The sequence below is a fragment of the Cornus florida genome, unplaced genomic scaffold, assembly GCF_030987335.1.
Source record: "Cornus florida cultivar Cherokee Brave unplaced genomic scaffold, ASM3098733v1 CherokeeBrave_3.0.0_Hap2_Chr06, whole genome shotgun sequence".
Lineage (NCBI taxonomy): Eukaryota > Viridiplantae > Streptophyta > Magnoliopsida > Cornales > Cornaceae > Cornus > Cornus florida.
The window spans coordinates 91576901-91593750 of record NW_026775576.1 but is presented as its reverse complement, the minus strand read 5'-3'; the positions used below and the strand labels follow the sequence as shown (position 1 = coordinate 91593750).

Below are 16850 nucleotides of genomic sequence, written 5' to 3'. Positions count from 1 at the left end.
TTGGTCACTTCACCTCTTTTTGTTCTTTTCACATTGATCATTCCGTTGGAATAACAAATGTGTCTCATTACTCTCTCTCTCTCTCTCTCTCTCTCTATATATATATATATCTTGCACATATGTGAAATTTTGAAAGCCCCAGTCTTCTGCCAGACAATGTAGCATCATGTTCTCTGGTTGAATCCATAAAAACAAACCCTCAACTGGAGCTGCAAACTGAGTTAAACTGCAAATTTGCCAATGCTTGAATCGAACTTAGAACTCATTAAACTTTCACTCTGCGTAAAATCAACTCCTCACTGTCTCTCGCCTGACAAGTCCTTGTAGAGTGTAGAACTCAAATTCATCAACTACATTCACGGGAGCCAAAGACTGACAAATATTGAAGCGTAAAGAAACCACTGCAACATAACAAGATACCAAGTGCAAAATTGAAAATAAATTGCCCCCTTTTGATTCATTTATGCATTTGGAAGTACAATTCCATCATCAATAATGAGTCCATACAGAAATTTTTCATCATCATCATCGTCACAAACATAGTAAAAGTGATTTAACGGCTCTTCTCCTTTCACGAGAGTGGATTTTGTAATGCTCAAGGCAAAACTGAGACACCAAAGAATCTCTACCATTTAAGGCCAGATGGGCAAGGTAAAACGCCAGCATGAATGAAGCAACCACACTACAAAAGCTTCAATCCACCTGTTACATCGTCAACCATGTCTGCAGGACCTGCAAATTCATGAGCAATATAACTATTTCAATGGAACTATGGGCAAGAGAAAAATAATAATAATAGTAAATAATGACAGAAATGTGTGCGAATGAGAGTGAGATATGCATAGGAAAAACTTCAACTCTCCTACAAAACGAGTTATCAAGTCATAATTCCTATGTCTTATTAAAAATATAAAAAGTTCCTATCCCATTCATGGTGCTAAAAGAACCAATAAAAGCCCATACTAAGGCAGTAGGCAGGTACAGAAGAGATAAACTTACCAATAACAGCCATTACTGTCCTTGAATCTGAAGAATACAGAAGAATTAGATACATTGTTAGATAATAAGAAGCTAAAAAAAAATAAATTTTGGGTACAAATGTCAACTGAATAGGACTTGAAATACAAAGGCAAGGCAACACATTTATCACAATTAGAAATTTCGTTGCATGTACTTGTTATTACCTAAACGAATAATTGCCACGATCACCAATAGCTGGCAGAAAGCATATTACCTAGGACTAGTAGTGTAAAGCAGGGAAAATATGCTTCGGAAGCTTCCAACAAAGTACACAAGAAAAAATAAAATTGCACCATCTACGCTTAGTAGTTCTTATTTCTTAATCTTCAGGGCTTCAGGCCTTTTCCTCTCAGAACATGTGTAAAGAAAAAATTATAACCACACTCACTTTTTTGATCAGATTATTAAAATTATGGAAACCAGGAATTCTTTCAATAGGAATTATAATCACTGTTAGGATTAAATTTTTAAATCATTTCATAAATAAAAGATACCATAATTTTACTGCGATAACATCACTTGTAAGATTAGCTTCCTGTGCTCCTTCTGAGGCTTCAATGTATCAAATTTGGACATTTAAATGGAACAGATCTGATCAGAATCCCATCCCAAAACCAATCTGATTATCCAGATCTGGTAAATGAATGACTTGATGACGATCAGAATCTGACAGATCCGATAACCAATTTGACGAACATGGACTAGGACTAATCCGGTCCAATTATTAACTATGATATGTTTCAATCATGCGATCTTCATTAGTCTTGACTCTTGTAAATGAATGATGCTAGAATATTATCTTGCGAGCAAAACAAACAGATAGGGCGACAGTGTGAAACAGTTTTTCATGGACAGAGAGAGAGAGAGATGAAGCCATGTTGAGTACTTTGCATGACAATTAAGAGCCGATATGGTGATGGATGCAGATGGTGTCAATGCCCTCAAGATCACTGGTAAGGATCCAATTGCTGTTGGAAACACGCTCGTCAATGCCTACTTCATTAGTGTCAAAGGCGATTTGAATTTTGAACTCAACATCAGTCCTATTTCTAGGGGTTTGGTTTGTAAAAATTGTCCCCTGTGCTCGTTTTCTTTCAACAAAATCTATGCTTTATATGTATGTTTGAATATCATCATCCTCATCATCCTTTATATATATGTTTGAATATGGAATATGTATATGTGAAATCTCTTTTCTCACAAAATAGAGGAGAAGAATAATTAAAGAAGAAAACAAAAATAGATTCCCACGTCACAATGTTTATGGCCTTAACTACATTCCAAATAATCTTGGAACTTCTAATCCACTGTGGATGCAAAAATCAATCATCCACTAAATCAGCGTAAAACAAAAAAGTTATAACCAATGGAAACAATTTGCAACTTACTTGGTGCAATTTGTGTTCTTCCTGCATCAATTGTGATATGGGTTGGTATGTTGAGTGATTTTGCCCTTTCCTGTCAAAGAATGATTTGTAAATAGGACGATGAGGTGAGATATAATGATCAGAAAATAAAGAAACTATGATAAAACTAAAAGAAAGAAGAAACCAACAGTGCTGTAAAAGGCAAAGTAAAAGGTCCATTCATGATGCTTCACATTTCTGGGTGGTAATTTTTCAACTTTAAAAAATAAAAGGACAAAACAATATGTATGATCCATATAAGAAACAGAATATACATAGCAATGGTTCATATTGCTTTAACCAATGTCACTTTAACGTCTCCTCCAGAAAAATCAGATTTCCCTGCACCAAGCCAATGACTAAATTCTGTGACAATTAACAGCTATTATATTACCAGTGACCTTGTGTTCATGAGAGATGAAATATAACAAAGATGATTTCCAGTTTGTTTGAGATTTATGGTGATAGTAAGAAAAGAGTTACTCCACATGTCTTACTCCAACGAAAAATGAGAACATGTCTTAGTCCAAAGAAAAGTGAGAATATGTTTCAAGGAAAGAGTCTATTTTATAACAATCGTGACAAACCAGGATCATTAAAATCTTTTCTCTAATTTAAGGAAGTGTTCAGTATAACATGCTAACACATGGGGTATAGTATGGTATGTTTCTAGAAGTGCCAGCTTATCTGTTTATGTTGTAAAGCATAAAACAGAAGTGAAGAGAGAAATGAAACAAGAACACATATATTACGTGGTTCAGCCACTAGGGCCTACGTCCACGGCACAAAGCCCAAAGCAAGGTTGTTAAAATAGGGATTTTACGTAGAATCGTTTTGGGCTCCGTAGAATCGGAATCATAGAATCGGATCGTGAATCGTAAGATTCTACCAAATTGTGAAAAAAATAATTGAAACTAACTTGTTAAACAAAAAGATCTATAAAATATAACAAAAATAAGGCCAAAACACACAATATTATATATCCACGAGAAACCAACCCAAAACAAAAGGAACCAGCCCAAAAATAAAGGCCAAAAAAGTTAGGAATTTAATTTTTTAGGTTATCCTACCTCATCCGTGATTTGATGGAATGACAAAAATTTAAGGATTTAGTTGAAGTGATATTTTTTCTTTATTCACATAGTAAAAAGTTAGGAATTTAATTTTTTTAAAAGAGGAATAGTCCAAACATGTGAATTTAATTTGTTACTCATCTGTCAAATAAATAAACAAAAAGAAGACAATCAGAAAATGACTTATTGGTGTATTTTGGCTTCAAAATCATTTATACTAATGAATACTTTTACTATAATATAAAATATTTCACCAAAATTATAAAAAGGAGGGCTGTCTGTGGATCCAATCTGCTCTGAGCCCCGCCGCCTATGAAATTTTGCTACTGCTAGGGCTTTCTTTGTAGTTTGTAACTTTGTATACAATACTAAGTCTATACTTTTATATTTTATAGGATAAATATTTAACTTTGTATACTATACTTGGGCCAGGCCTATAAATATTAAAAGACACTTTGTTCTAAGTAGCCCAGAAGAAACCAACCCAAAACAAAAGGACCCAGCCCAAAAATAAAGGCCCAAACAACCAATTTTGTAGAATCGGTAGAATGGTACGATTCTATACCGATTCTACCCCCGATTCTACCAAATGAACGATTTTGTTAAGATTTGGATCGATTTTGGATTTTGAATCGTAGAATCGTGCGATTCTACGACTCAAAATCGGGATTTTGACAACCATGGCCCAAAGGGCTATATCACTTTTATAATGCTCTCTCACCCATACACAATACAATGGTGGAGGCTCCTCTATATAGGAGAAGAAATTATGACTATGGAAAGAGAGAGAAAATAGGAAACAAGGAGGATTTTTCTCCATTGATTCCTCTAATAACAGCAAATCTTCAATAATAGAAAACTATATCAATTACTCGAGGATTTTCCTCCATTGATTGCTCCATTAAATCTTCAATAGTTTCTAATGTTTTTCTTCATCCAAAGGAATATATAGAAGAGTGATAAAGGACAAAAAAGAAAGAAAGGGATGAGAATAAGAAAAGAGATGCAGCTACAAGAAAAGGGGTTCAAATAGATGAAAGAGATTAGAAAATAGCTAGAAAGATGAGGCTGGATGGATTGAGGGGTTGAGAAGACTGAGGAGCAAGAACAATGGGGGGAGAAAACACGAGAGAATTATGTGACCCAAATATTACTCAGTTATTAAAAATTAAAAAAATTAAAAATAAACTACTGCTTCATGCGGCCTTTCTAGGCAGAAAACCTAAAAATTAAAGAAATAAAATATCCAATAAATCAACATTCCTAATTAAAAAAAAAAAAAAAAAAAACTAAAATTACCCTAACAAAGTGTCCTATGCCTATGCCTGACATAGCGAAACCCCTCAAAATCTCCATCAAAGAGGTTCTTGATCTTCTATTCTTCTTCATCCTTCAAATTGCAAAATAATGAATCTGAAATAATGTTTTTTGCAATATATTTATGTTTTATAGGTTTATGTATTTGGAACATCTAAAAAGGTTAACATTGGCCCGTGCTCTTTCACATAGAACATTAGATGCAAAAACCAATGAAAGCAGATCATATATATATATAGAAGTAGAAAGGACAAATATTTCCACAAAATTTTGACCTGACACACTATGGCCCTGTTTGGGAGTTACCTGAAGCCTTAAAAAGTCTTTCTAAGTTTGAAAAGTCCATTCGAAAAAATTTGTGACTTTGGTTACACATGTAAAGGACTTTCTCAAAAAGCAAATGGCCAGGAAGCCCATTTCAGAGAAGTAAGAAAATGTTGCTTTTGAAACCTCCTTTTAAGAAGCCAAATTTTTTCTTTAAGTATAAATTTGTTATTTTACTAATTTGCCCATGTACTTTTCATAGATTGACAAGATTATCCTACATTCTCTATTGGTCCTTCATTACACCGCCACCACCACTACTGCCACCGTCACCTTTTCAACACCGTAGCCGCTACCACCACAGTCAACCACCACCCTCCACCGCCACCTTCCACCACCACTGACACCACCACCACCACCATTGCCACAGCCACCTTCCACTACCACCACCATCGCCTTCTACTACCTCTGCCACCAACCACCACCACCTTCCACCACTGCCTCCTACCATCGCCACCGCCACCGCCACTGCCACCGCCACCACCTTCCACAATTGTAACCTTCTGACCACCACCACCACCATCGTGACCTACCGCCACCTTCCAATACTGGTGCCGCTACCCTCAACCGCAACCTTCCACCACCACCACCATCACAATTGCCTTTTGTTGCCGCCACCATTGCCATTGCCTTCCACCACTGTCGTCTTCATACTTTTGTTGGAGGCTTGCAATAATTGTTTACGATAAAGTATATTATTGTCAAGAAAAAAATTATCTAAAAGTTAAAAGTAAATTTAAGAAATATGCTCACCAAATTTCTTTTTCTTATGAATTCCTTCCAACAAGATTCCTTTTACGAATGCCTTATCAATGAAGGACTTTTGATATGAGAAAGCTCCCCCAAACGGGGCCTATATCCCATATGAGAAGATATAATGTTCACTTTCAAATAATAGATGCTTGCCTGATGTTAAGTAAAAATATAAATTTGGACTAGTGTGTAAGATGACTTCTTATGTTGGAATGTGTTAGATGCTGCTATCATTGAAGAAAGTGTTTGTGGAAATACGTTAGCTATGTTCCATACTTCCACCACAATGATTTAAAACCATACTAACCTGTAAAACTAGCATATCATCCTCGCTTTCAATTTTCACAACCACTTTAACCTGCCCACACATTTCCCATCTGCATGTAAACAAAAATCCTTCACAAAGAATAGATAGAAAGAACAAAACAACAACCCAACCCCTCCAAATATTTTTGAGAAATACCTGTTCAGAGATTTTGGTGCCCGATGAAGGAGTTTCTTATAAAGACCCAAAGTCGCATGACTAACCGACCAACACAAAAATGTTCAATACCAAATTAGAATGAGAGGCAAAATCAAAGACCAAATGAAATGCAATATAAAGCACAATAAACCAGAGGCCCAACATTTAAAGAAGCTTTCTACAATTGTACATAGCAAATTAGTAAAACAAGAATACAAGGCAGGTTCCATGAGATGGAAATACCAAATACCACTCAATGTACAAAATTCCTGGTTTCAAAAGCAAATCCCATTCAAGAGCAGTTCAACATTTGCAAGTTCAAGAAGCATGGCTCAATGCACATTCAAATAACAGGCAAAAAAAAATGTAGTCTCGTGTTCCTAAATGCTTATGACAGTCTCCAAGTTCATAAATAGATTGCTAAACTTTTAACTGGAGTTCAAATAAACTTTAAATTTATGGTATTAACAATAAATTTCAGTATCGTCTGCTGTGCAAAACCCTCCGAATACTATGAAGTTAACCACAAGCAATCTTTTACCTCTTCTATCTTCATATTTAAATTGAAAAAATCTAGATATCCATCGGTTGTCTCTTTTGTTTTGCTGATGAAATTGCTATTCTTTAAGAATTACATTATCAGTTTCCTTGGCTAACATGACACCCTTGACCCTACTACCAAATTATTAGTGTGACAATCAGATATACAATGCATTCAGAAACAATATGCTGGCTAGCTTTAACTAGATATTGCAGAGAAAAAAACAGCACAATTCATGTTTAAGACTGAAGAATTTAGTGGCCACCTGCACTGGGCAGCAATCTTTCCTTTCCCCATCTTTAAGTCATTCCTCACAACCAAAACCTGCATATATATGAAGAAAGCAAAAATTTACTCAGTTCTCCTTACATCTGGAGAAAGAGAGGAGAGGAGGAGGACAAAGAAGAAGAAGTGACACCATTTTGAAATCTTCAATAATTTCGGCCAGCTTTTCAATCTCGAGAGGTTGTTTGATCTGATTCTTCTTGTTTGCATCAACAATGGTAGTGTCTTTAGCTAATCTGCCTAAAAAAAATATCCTAGCAGGATGCCGTGCACCGATGATGTATCCCAAAGCGAGACAGCCAGCCCCAACTATAATGGAACTGAGCCATGACATATCCATCATATCTAACCCAAATCAACACCCTGCACTGTAGTCAAATCCCAGCCAGAATCAATATAAGAGTATAATGCAATTCATGGTAATGACCGATTGGAAAACCCAGTCGGACGGGCATATTCAGATAGACTGATAACTGTGGATGAACCATTAACCTCTAAAAAAATATATATGTATTCCAACAAGAAGAAACTATAATTCTATGTTCAACAAGGTGGCGCAGAGGTTTATTTTTAAAAAAATTTAAAGTGTGAGCTACTTCAATAATTAGTTCCTTGTGACGAGCTTAAATTTCTCTCTTTTTTTCAGTTTAAACATCCTTTTAGGTTTTCAGTAATATGACTTGAGCAATCCTAATAAACAAAGGTGCCACTCCATTGTCCGTCTTTCTCCAACTTTGTTTGTATTGTCATTTGACTCATTTCAAATTTACTATCCCAATTCCTTTCCAACATGATAGACTTTTTTAACCCTTATAACATACACGTCAACACCCATTTCTTAGAATTTGGATTTGTCAATATAATTTTTAAAAAACTTCATATAATATAAAAATATAAATTTATAATTCTCAGTAGAATTTGAAAATTGGGTGTTTTTGAATGCAAGTGAATTTAAGGTCGAATTTAATTATGCTATGTTTGTTTGAATGGAATTGACCCCTTGGAATTGGAATTGGAGAAAAAAATAGTTCAAAGTTTATTTCAATAACAATGACAAGCACGGAAATGTACTTGATGATCGCAAATACAAACAGAGAGAGAATTCCACATAAACCATAAGGAACACATATGACATAACAGAGAGTGAGGACAATAATATGCTTCTATGACCTCTAAAACACCTAGTATATTGTACAACAAAGTTCAACATAACTTTCAAAACTTGTAAGTCTGAAACTGTATATTATATACATACAGATAAAATCAGAATAACTTATATTCGAATTACCAGCCAATATTTTCTGATGCATTGCTTGATTCCCAATGAAACATAAAAAGGAAAAAATATAAAAATAATAATAAAACAGTTCTTTGGAAATCAAATGTTGTTTCTTGAAGGGATTAATCCAATATAAGAAATATCTAACTCAAACAATTTGGGTATCATAACTTATAGATATCAGAAATAAAAATTGATTATACAACACTCCTTGTAATAACAAATCTAGTCGAATTTATTGAGTAGAATAATAAGACTATAATCTAATTACACAACAGTAATAGTATACCGAAGTTTCTTTGTTTGAAGTCTATAGCAAAAATACCTGCAATCTGACGCTACAATTAAAGCATTTGAAGACTGGTCAGCCCTAGATCGGACGGTTCTGAGCTCAGCTATGCATAACAGCGTAGAGCTTTTTTTATTCGATGTATACATCCAGAAAAGAATTCCTGGGAGAAGAAGAAGAAGGCGTAGGACTGTGGGAGACTATTATATATGTTCAGGGTCAGTTTGGGTCTTTTACGCGTCGGGTTCATTTTGTAAATTGCAGTAACCCCTTTCCGGTGAATACATTACATTTTTTTTTTGACAATTAATCATGAATAATAAAAAAAAATTCTTTTTTAAAAAAATCTTTAATGAAATTGGAGTTTTGAAATTAAAATTTTTTGAAATTAGAGAAAAATAACTCATATAAATGTACTAAATTTTCTTCAATTCTACTAATTTTAATTTCAAAACTTTAATTTCAATCATCTGAAAATAATCCAAGCGTATTTAATAAGCTAAACAAATATAGTTTGAAAGAATAAACATAAGTTTAAATAAGAATATATTCTAAACGCTTGAAATTTGCAAAAGAATCAAAACTAATTTTAATTTATAATTAGCATATAAATTCAATTCTTAGAATTTTCACTTTTTTGTCTGCTCTCAATACTACTATAAGACCCATTTGCAATGAACTTGTCTCAAACTCTTTTAAATTAAAACATTTTAAAAACAAAAATAATGTTTTTCATTTTTTATTTTTTATCCTTGCGTTGCTTGTAATTAATGGAATCAAATCAAAATAACTTAGACCAAAATTAAGTTGAAAGGAGGTTTGAATATGAGGAAATTAAGTAGAAAGAATTTGATACTGAATTTGTCATATTGCTTGTCCGTGAAAAAGGACGAGTTAATTTTAAGGAAATTAAATCTGAAAGAATTAGAACAATATTCTGCTTATACAAACTTCGTATAAAAAAATAGGGTTAATTTCACCTACACCCTGACGTTTATTTATATTTCACTTATACTTTTTTTACGTTTTATAATTCCACCTACACTTTTTTTACGCTTCATAATTCCACCTACACTTTTTTTACGTTCATAATTTCACTTACACTTTTTGTTGAGGTAATTTACAGTTTACAACAACAATGGAGAGAAAGGCTAATTTTGTAAATTTGCATTGTCAATGAAGTTAAAAATGTCATTTCAAGTATTGGAAGGGTAAAATTGACCTTGTATCCATTTGTTCATGCTGACACCGTCAGTTACTCAACGACAGGGAGTAATTTGTACATAAATTAAAACCTCAAGGGAGGTAGGTGTAATTATGAAATGTAGAGGGGGTGTAAGTGAAATATAGGCAAACGTCAGGAAGTGTAGATGGAATTAACCCAAAAAAATATTGTGTACAATATTCTGCTTATACAAACTTCGTCCCTTTTTAATTATCCACCTCGCACACTGTAACTCACAAACAATAAAAAAGGGACGGAGGGAGTATTATCAATCACCTTTCATACGGCTATAAGTGATGACTACCACGGAGAAGCCCATCTTATCTCTCTCTCAACCTCTACAGACCCCTCTTTCAACCGCCTCCTACTGTGTCTTCTCTTTTTTCTCCTCCCCTTTAATGGGTGTGGGAAACTGATGTTTCCTACCTCCCACCAGCTAAATAACATCGGCGTGTAATAGAAAGTATGTTTTTTTAGTGGTTTTTATGTCGTTTTGCTTTTGTTTTGTTAGATCTGCTTCGGTTTGGCTTGTTTCCGGCTAGACTGGGTGGATCTGTGTTTCTTTCTCCAGCTAGATCTAAGGTCTATGTCAGTTTTTGTGGTCCCTGACTTGTGCGGGGTTTGTGTGGTTTTTCCATCAGTCGGAAGCGCCTTGTGGATGGAGTTTTGAAGCAGTTGTCTTGCTGATGGCCTGATTTGTGTCACCCCCATTGATGCTCGTCTCATGTGGTGGCTTCCATTGTTATTTTCAGCAAATTTAGATCCTGGTCTTCATTTTTCTTCTTTTCGCTTCAGGTTTTGTTTGCCTTTTTTATGGCTTGCCTTTGCCCTTTATGGCATCTTTACTGTCCTTTATGGATGTTGTGTTGTGGCTGTTCTCTTATTGCTCAAAAAAAAAAAAAAAAAAAAAAAAAAAAAAAAAAATCCTTTCGTGCGGCTATATGCATGTCTTCGTCATATATGAGCGTGTCGTGTAAAAAATAAGAAAATTTGTCATAATTTTGATTCACGTCAAAATAATTTAATTAACCCTAAACCCTAGATGCCATGAAAATAATTTTGAGATTGTATCATGAATCCACAACTATATTTTCTTGGGAAAATTTCACCCTAGTCTGATTTTTGAAGCCTAAAGACAATCAAGTCCCAAAATAATTTTTAAGGACAATACTTTTGCTACTTATTTCCAAATAAGTTCAATTTTTTTTTTTTTCCAACATTACCCCTTTTTTTTGTCCTTTTCAATAATTAGGGTTTGGAATTTTCACCTTCTTTTTTGCGCTTTTTAAAAAACATTCCTCTGCATCTTTGATACGGCTGGAGAAAAACGAAGAAAACCACATGCCAAGATAAGAAAACGAAACAAGGCGAAAACCATTTTGCTTGTTCATCGCCATCCATCATTTTTTCTGGTGATTTCAGGCAAGTTAGCACTTCTTTCTATTCTTTTATTTGAAACTTTATCTTTTAGATTTAGATTGGGGATTTGATGATTGACCCAGATTCAGGCTACGTGCATAGTTTTAATCAGGGTTGGGATCCCCATTCTCTCCTCTTTTATTTTCTCTAGTCACTTAATGCTTCTATAAATTTATGAGATGCTATTAAATCGGTTCTATTAAACTATGTAGTATGTTTCCTGATGTGTTTTTTTTTTTTTTTTTTTGGTCAAGCAATTCTGATTTGTTGTTAATTAGGATTGTGTGGTGATTATTTTTTCATCGATATATATTTTATAATTTGATGGTTAATTGAATAGGTAATGTGATTCCTTACTTATTGCAATTTTTGAAAGAAACTGACTTGATTTTTGACTTAATTAGAAGGTTGAAGAGAAAAGCAAGCAACAATCAAAGACAAGCAACTGTGTCAACTGTTTGGGTGCATCTCTCGTATATTAAACAAGTTCTTATAGAACTTGTTTTTGTTCACCATGTTCTTATATAACTATATACATATAGATGGTCATATTATTAAGTCCTTGTTTTTTATTTTCTGTGTATCAATTTGTTTGGTGATTTCACTGCAATCCTATGTTAATTTTCTAACCCGCGTGAAAAGATGATGAAGATTCCCCAACCTAATTATTGAAAAGGACAAAAAAGGGTAATGTTGGAAATAAAATAAAAAAAAAAAACTGATTTAGAAATAAGTAGCAAAAGTAGGACTTGTTTGTCCTCAAAAATTATATTAGGACTTGATTGTCTTTGGGCTTCAAAAATAGGACTAGGGTGAAATTTTCCTATTTTTCTTTTAGAAGATTGTTTTCGGGCATGTAATTATATATATTTTTGTCGGAGTCTCTTACATTTATGGACAATGCTCTCTCATTTGCCCATAATGATCTCTCTCCCTCTTATTTAATATAGTAAAAACCCTGACTCACATTATGTAAACCATAGTTATAATATGTGAACCCTACCGCTCTATACCCTCTACTTGATCTCACCAATTCAAGTAATAGATTAATTTCATTTTTATTTTTCAATAAATGGATCATCTGTTTTACATTGAATTCAACTAACATGAATAAACAAGTTTAAATGAAGGAATGGTAAAGAAGATCACTTTTTCGACCTATTAATCATAATTGAATTCGAATTATGCTAGGATTCTGACTCAGCAATGATAATTATTGAGGGGCATAAAATCCCACTGGGCAGCCTGACCCACCAATTAAGGAGGAGGCCCAGCAACTTCCTAGCCCATTCTTTCTCATGTGAGGCCCGTTTTGACCCAGGGATCGGCCCAAGCAAAGGATGAACCCGTCGAAGAAGGATTAAGCCCATATTGTTTAAGGGTTTAGAAAGGTCCAAGGAGTTATTAGGGTAAATATAGTCTTCCATAAATATAAAAAGAGTAAAAAATGTAAATGATTCGATTGAGGTGTAACAAATATACTTTTTGAATATAGAGAACAATTTATTGCATCTTCAATTACCTTTCTTATTTATTAATATTTGGGTTAAGTGCAAAACCCCCTACCCCCGGCGCGCGCGCGATATATAGGGTTTGCGCAAAACTAGTCCATATTTTTTGAAAATGTGCATGTTAGTCCATAAAATTTTAAAAATGTGCAACTAAGCTCATCTGACCACTTTTTTTTACCAAAACTAAATACGAAAACCCTATATTACCCTTTTGATTTACATTTTGCCCTTCACCCATAGATGGCTCGGCTCGACTGATACTGGCTAAACGGCTCAGCTCGCTGGGATGTGACCGGATTCTTATCGGAAATTTTGCCAGAATTGGATTTTTGTAATACCCCTAATTTTAAAAGGGACAGTCCTGGAATTTAATAAATTGTTTAAATAGTATTTTTATTTAATTAATTGTTTAAATTGTATTTTATGTAATCAACTGGTTAAATTGCATTTGTTTATTTCTTTGGTGTGGTTTAATTGTTTTAAATTGTTTTAGGACATTTAATTATTTATTTGCTTTAATTTAATTATTTTATTTTATTTATCTGAATTTAGTGTTTTATGTTTCTAGTTTAGCCGACACTGTTTTAAACCTAGAATATTCAATGGGCCAAGTTATTTATGGATTAGGGTTAATATTTAAGTCTATAAATATAATCGCATGTGGGTTTAGGGTTTTAGAAAATTCAATAAAACCTATTTACGTAACAGAGTTCTATAAAGAATAGTGAGATGCAGAGAGAGAAAAGAGAGCAGGTTTAGACCAAGGTTGGACCAAGAAGGAGGAAGGAGAGGTGTGTTTTGGAGTTGAACCAAGGCATTGGAGGAGCAGACTTGCAGTATAGGACACGAACATAGCTTACAGAGACGGTGAATTAGAATTTCAAATCTGAAATTCAAAGGCAAATTCTGTTCTTCTCTCTCCCGTTAATTCGTGTTCTGTGCATGACTAGTTGGACTCCAGGGATTTAATAAATGCTAAAACGGTTGTAAATAAACATAATAACATGTTTTGTGCATATAGGAATTTATGTTTAATGTCGTGAATTAATTGTTTTGCATGATCTTACTATTCTGTTTTTGTTTCATTCTATGGGTTACGATTAAGCTTTGATGGTTGAGATTAGGGATGCGACTTGATGCCTTGTAACTAATCTGGGACTGAGTTTGAACTCTAGAACAAATTCTTAGAACATGATTTAGTTGCACTAAATTAAACTGAAATAAATTTCTGTTGGAACTTGCTTAAAATTGGACAACAGAGGTTTTGTAATCGTAGCTTTAAAGCTTGTGTTCCATGCATGTTTTAGTTGAATATCAGTGGTTTAATATGTGCCTAGGATTGAGCTTGAACTTAGAACAAAGTTTTAGAAACACCTCAGAGGCTCTGTAATCACCGGAGCTGGAGAAGATGAAGCTAAAACGGGCAAAAGGCTACTGAAGGGGATTGAGCAGGCTCTAAAAAGCCTTAGAGCCGGCTCAAAGGCAAAGGAGCCGGCTCTATCTTTGTTTGGAGCCGGCTCAATGCTAATGGAGCCGGCTCCAAGTGGAAAATTGAGCAGGCTCAATGTTTAATTTGAGCTTGTTCTCTTTTATTGCGCACATATTTGGTTTTAAGGGGTTGTTTGGCTGTGCAGTGTTTTCTGAAGCCGTTTAAAAGCTACTGTGAGATGTAATAAAATGTTAGGGACTTAAATAAATGTTTAAAACATTTAATACCATAATGGTTTAAGGGTAGGAGCAATGAACAGATCAAATAATGGCTATACGTTGCACTGTTTTTGCTAGGTTTATATAACTGAAACTTGGCAAAGTTTTTATATATAATTCAATTATATATAACCCTATATTGTTACTGTATTATAAGTATGGTAAATTAATTATATTTATCTATACTTAGTTGGATTTAAATTGACATTTAACTTGTTTAATATGTATCAATTTATTGGCTGTTTTGGAGGATTCAAATGCTATGTCTTATTCTAGCTGTTTAAATGATTGGAGCATGATATTTAGGTTCTGTAGTGAATACCTAATATTGATATATGTATGAATTTATACCAATGCATATACTGGAGGATAGTTGTTGATTATATAATGTTGTTTTAATAACTACGCTATATGGAGAATTTGTATGTACCGGTATGGGACGGTGACATACTAGGTATGGATTAGTCAAACACTAAATCCTACCTAATTTGGATCAAGGTATGGATTAACCCTATGAGTTAAGTCCATCACCTACTTGTGTCATATCAATCAAATAATTGAATGACTTAATATGGTTTCAGGATGGATTTGCTTTACATTTATCAAACCACTTTTCAGATGGTTGATATTTTGTAATAGGAGGACACGGACTTTATATATTTATTATATGTGTCATGGTATGAGCTTGAGTCTCAGGACCATGGTTAGGGTGCGTATATTGCCTAGGATGGATAGCTGGACAGAGGTGTTGTTCCCTGGTAGGTCTAGATACACATGACCACAGTATGTGCGATTTGCATGGTATCTCTATTCAGACTGAGACAGACCTTTTTGGACTAGTGAGCGTCCTATAGTGTGTACTTATACATATATGGACTACTCTAGATATTGTTGAGTCTTTCTAGTATGTATCTGAGTATCGGATTCCTGTTTGGATTGTAGTAGATCAGGACTTGCATGTGGGCTTGACCCACCCTTATATTTTTTCAGGTACTCGTCAGTTCCAGGGTTCGAGTTTGATTGTGCAGAGCAGATACAGACTTCTATTCTACCGACAACGTAGGACTTCTTTCCAGATATTAGATTTGGATTTTAGCTTCAGTTTTCTTCCATGCAGTTTGGGATTTTATTAGGGGTCCACTAGAGATGGATTCCCGAGTTGTTAAACTTATGGAGTTTGGATTGTCAAGGTTTAAATATTTATATTTGAGGATTTATTTTAGTTTCTTTCAGCTTAAATTTTATCTCTTTAATCACTTTTGTATTCCGTGTTCGTTTTAAAATATTAATTGTTTGATATCTCTCGGATTTAGGCCTGGGCCTGATCAACCCGTGTCTCGGATCCGAGGGGTATCACAATTTTCGCCGGAGAAGACTCGTGGGACACGTGACAACGCGCGAGATCTACGCGTAGAAATTCAGGTGGCGGGTGTAGGCGCGTGTAACGTCGTATGTGGCTTTTATTTGCAGTGTCGTGTTCGTCTTGGTCCTGTGGACCTTATTCTGCGATCAATAATGGTTTTGGACAACCCAGTGTGGAGATACGCCAAAGTATCAGCAACCTCCTTGGCTACCTTCAACCTATAATCCCAAGGTAGTAGCTGTTGATGATCGTCAAATATATGATCAGAAAGAGCTCTATTTTCTGGATACTACACTAGGATCGGATATTTAGTTTCAATGCAGTAGCCCAAGAGCACGTGTATGTTTTTGTGGTTGTTTAACTGTGATGCAAACACAATTTCATTAATACCAAGTTCTATGTTATATTTGTTGTAAAAAGATTTGACAAGTATTGGACGGTCATTGAAGAACCCTGTAGATCTTGTACCAACCATCTTCCTGAAATTGGTCAGAGTAGTCATTGGTTGCAATTACAAGCTCTTGAGCTGAGAAAATTCGGAAGGGATTATATTTTCCGGCGAATTACCCTCCGATCTAACAACATATATATATTTATATATATACATACTGGTTAGATATCTATCAGTATGTCGTACGGCTGCCTTCGAAACCCTTATAGGGCGCCAGAGAAGGCATTGCGTTGATTACCCACACCTTGCTTAAGAAAGATTTCAACAAAAAACAGTTAAGGATTTGGCTAGTTCTCACGTGAAATATGAGTCTTGTTAGGTCTTTTATTTCGATCAAATAAAAGGTGGATTTCCTTTCCTATCCCTTCCTTTACTTAATAAATGAGATCAAAGCGCAGTTTCAGAACCATTTCAATTAGGAGTC

General features: G+C 34.5%; 1 protein-coding gene across 2 annotated transcripts; it reads right to left on the bottom strand.

Moving 5' to 3' along the window:
* Nucleotides 1-431: 431 nt before the first annotated feature.
* LOC132312872 (uncharacterized) lies at nt 432-8945 on the bottom strand. 2 transcript variants are annotated; one of them, XM_059811418.1, is made up of 8 exons: nt 8787-8945; nt 7316-7550; nt 7163-7221; nt 6357-6416; nt 6201-6270; nt 2409-2478; nt 1000-1026; nt 432-732 (listed from the first exon to the last, which is right to left on the bottom strand). In XM_059811418.1, the coding sequence occupies exons 2-8, from the start codon at nt 7523-7525 to the stop codon at nt 683-685; spliced, it is 546 nt and encodes a 181-aa protein (XP_059667401.1). In that variant the 5' UTR covers nt 7526-7550; nt 8787-8945; the 3' UTR covers nt 432-682. The 2 variants fall into 2 exon arrangements, with proteins under 2 accessions (XP_059667401.1, XP_059667402.1); XM_059811419.1 differs by having other exon boundaries at nt 7316-7545.
* Nucleotides 8946-16850: the final 7905 nt, after the last annotated feature.

Coding starts and splice junctions, on each gene's coding strand:
- LOC132312872 (XM_059811418.1), bottom strand. CDS start 7,525: ATGATGGATATGTCATGGCTCAGTTCCATTATAGTTGGGGCTGGCTGT. Junction 7,222..7,315: donor TTATTGAAGATTTCAAAATG/GTGTCACTTCTT, acceptor ATATATATGCAG/GTTTTGGTTGTGAGGAATGA. Junction 6,417..7,162: donor AAGATTGCTGCCCAGTGCAG/GTGGCCACTAAA, acceptor TTGGTCGGTTAG/TCATGCGACTTTGGGTCTTT.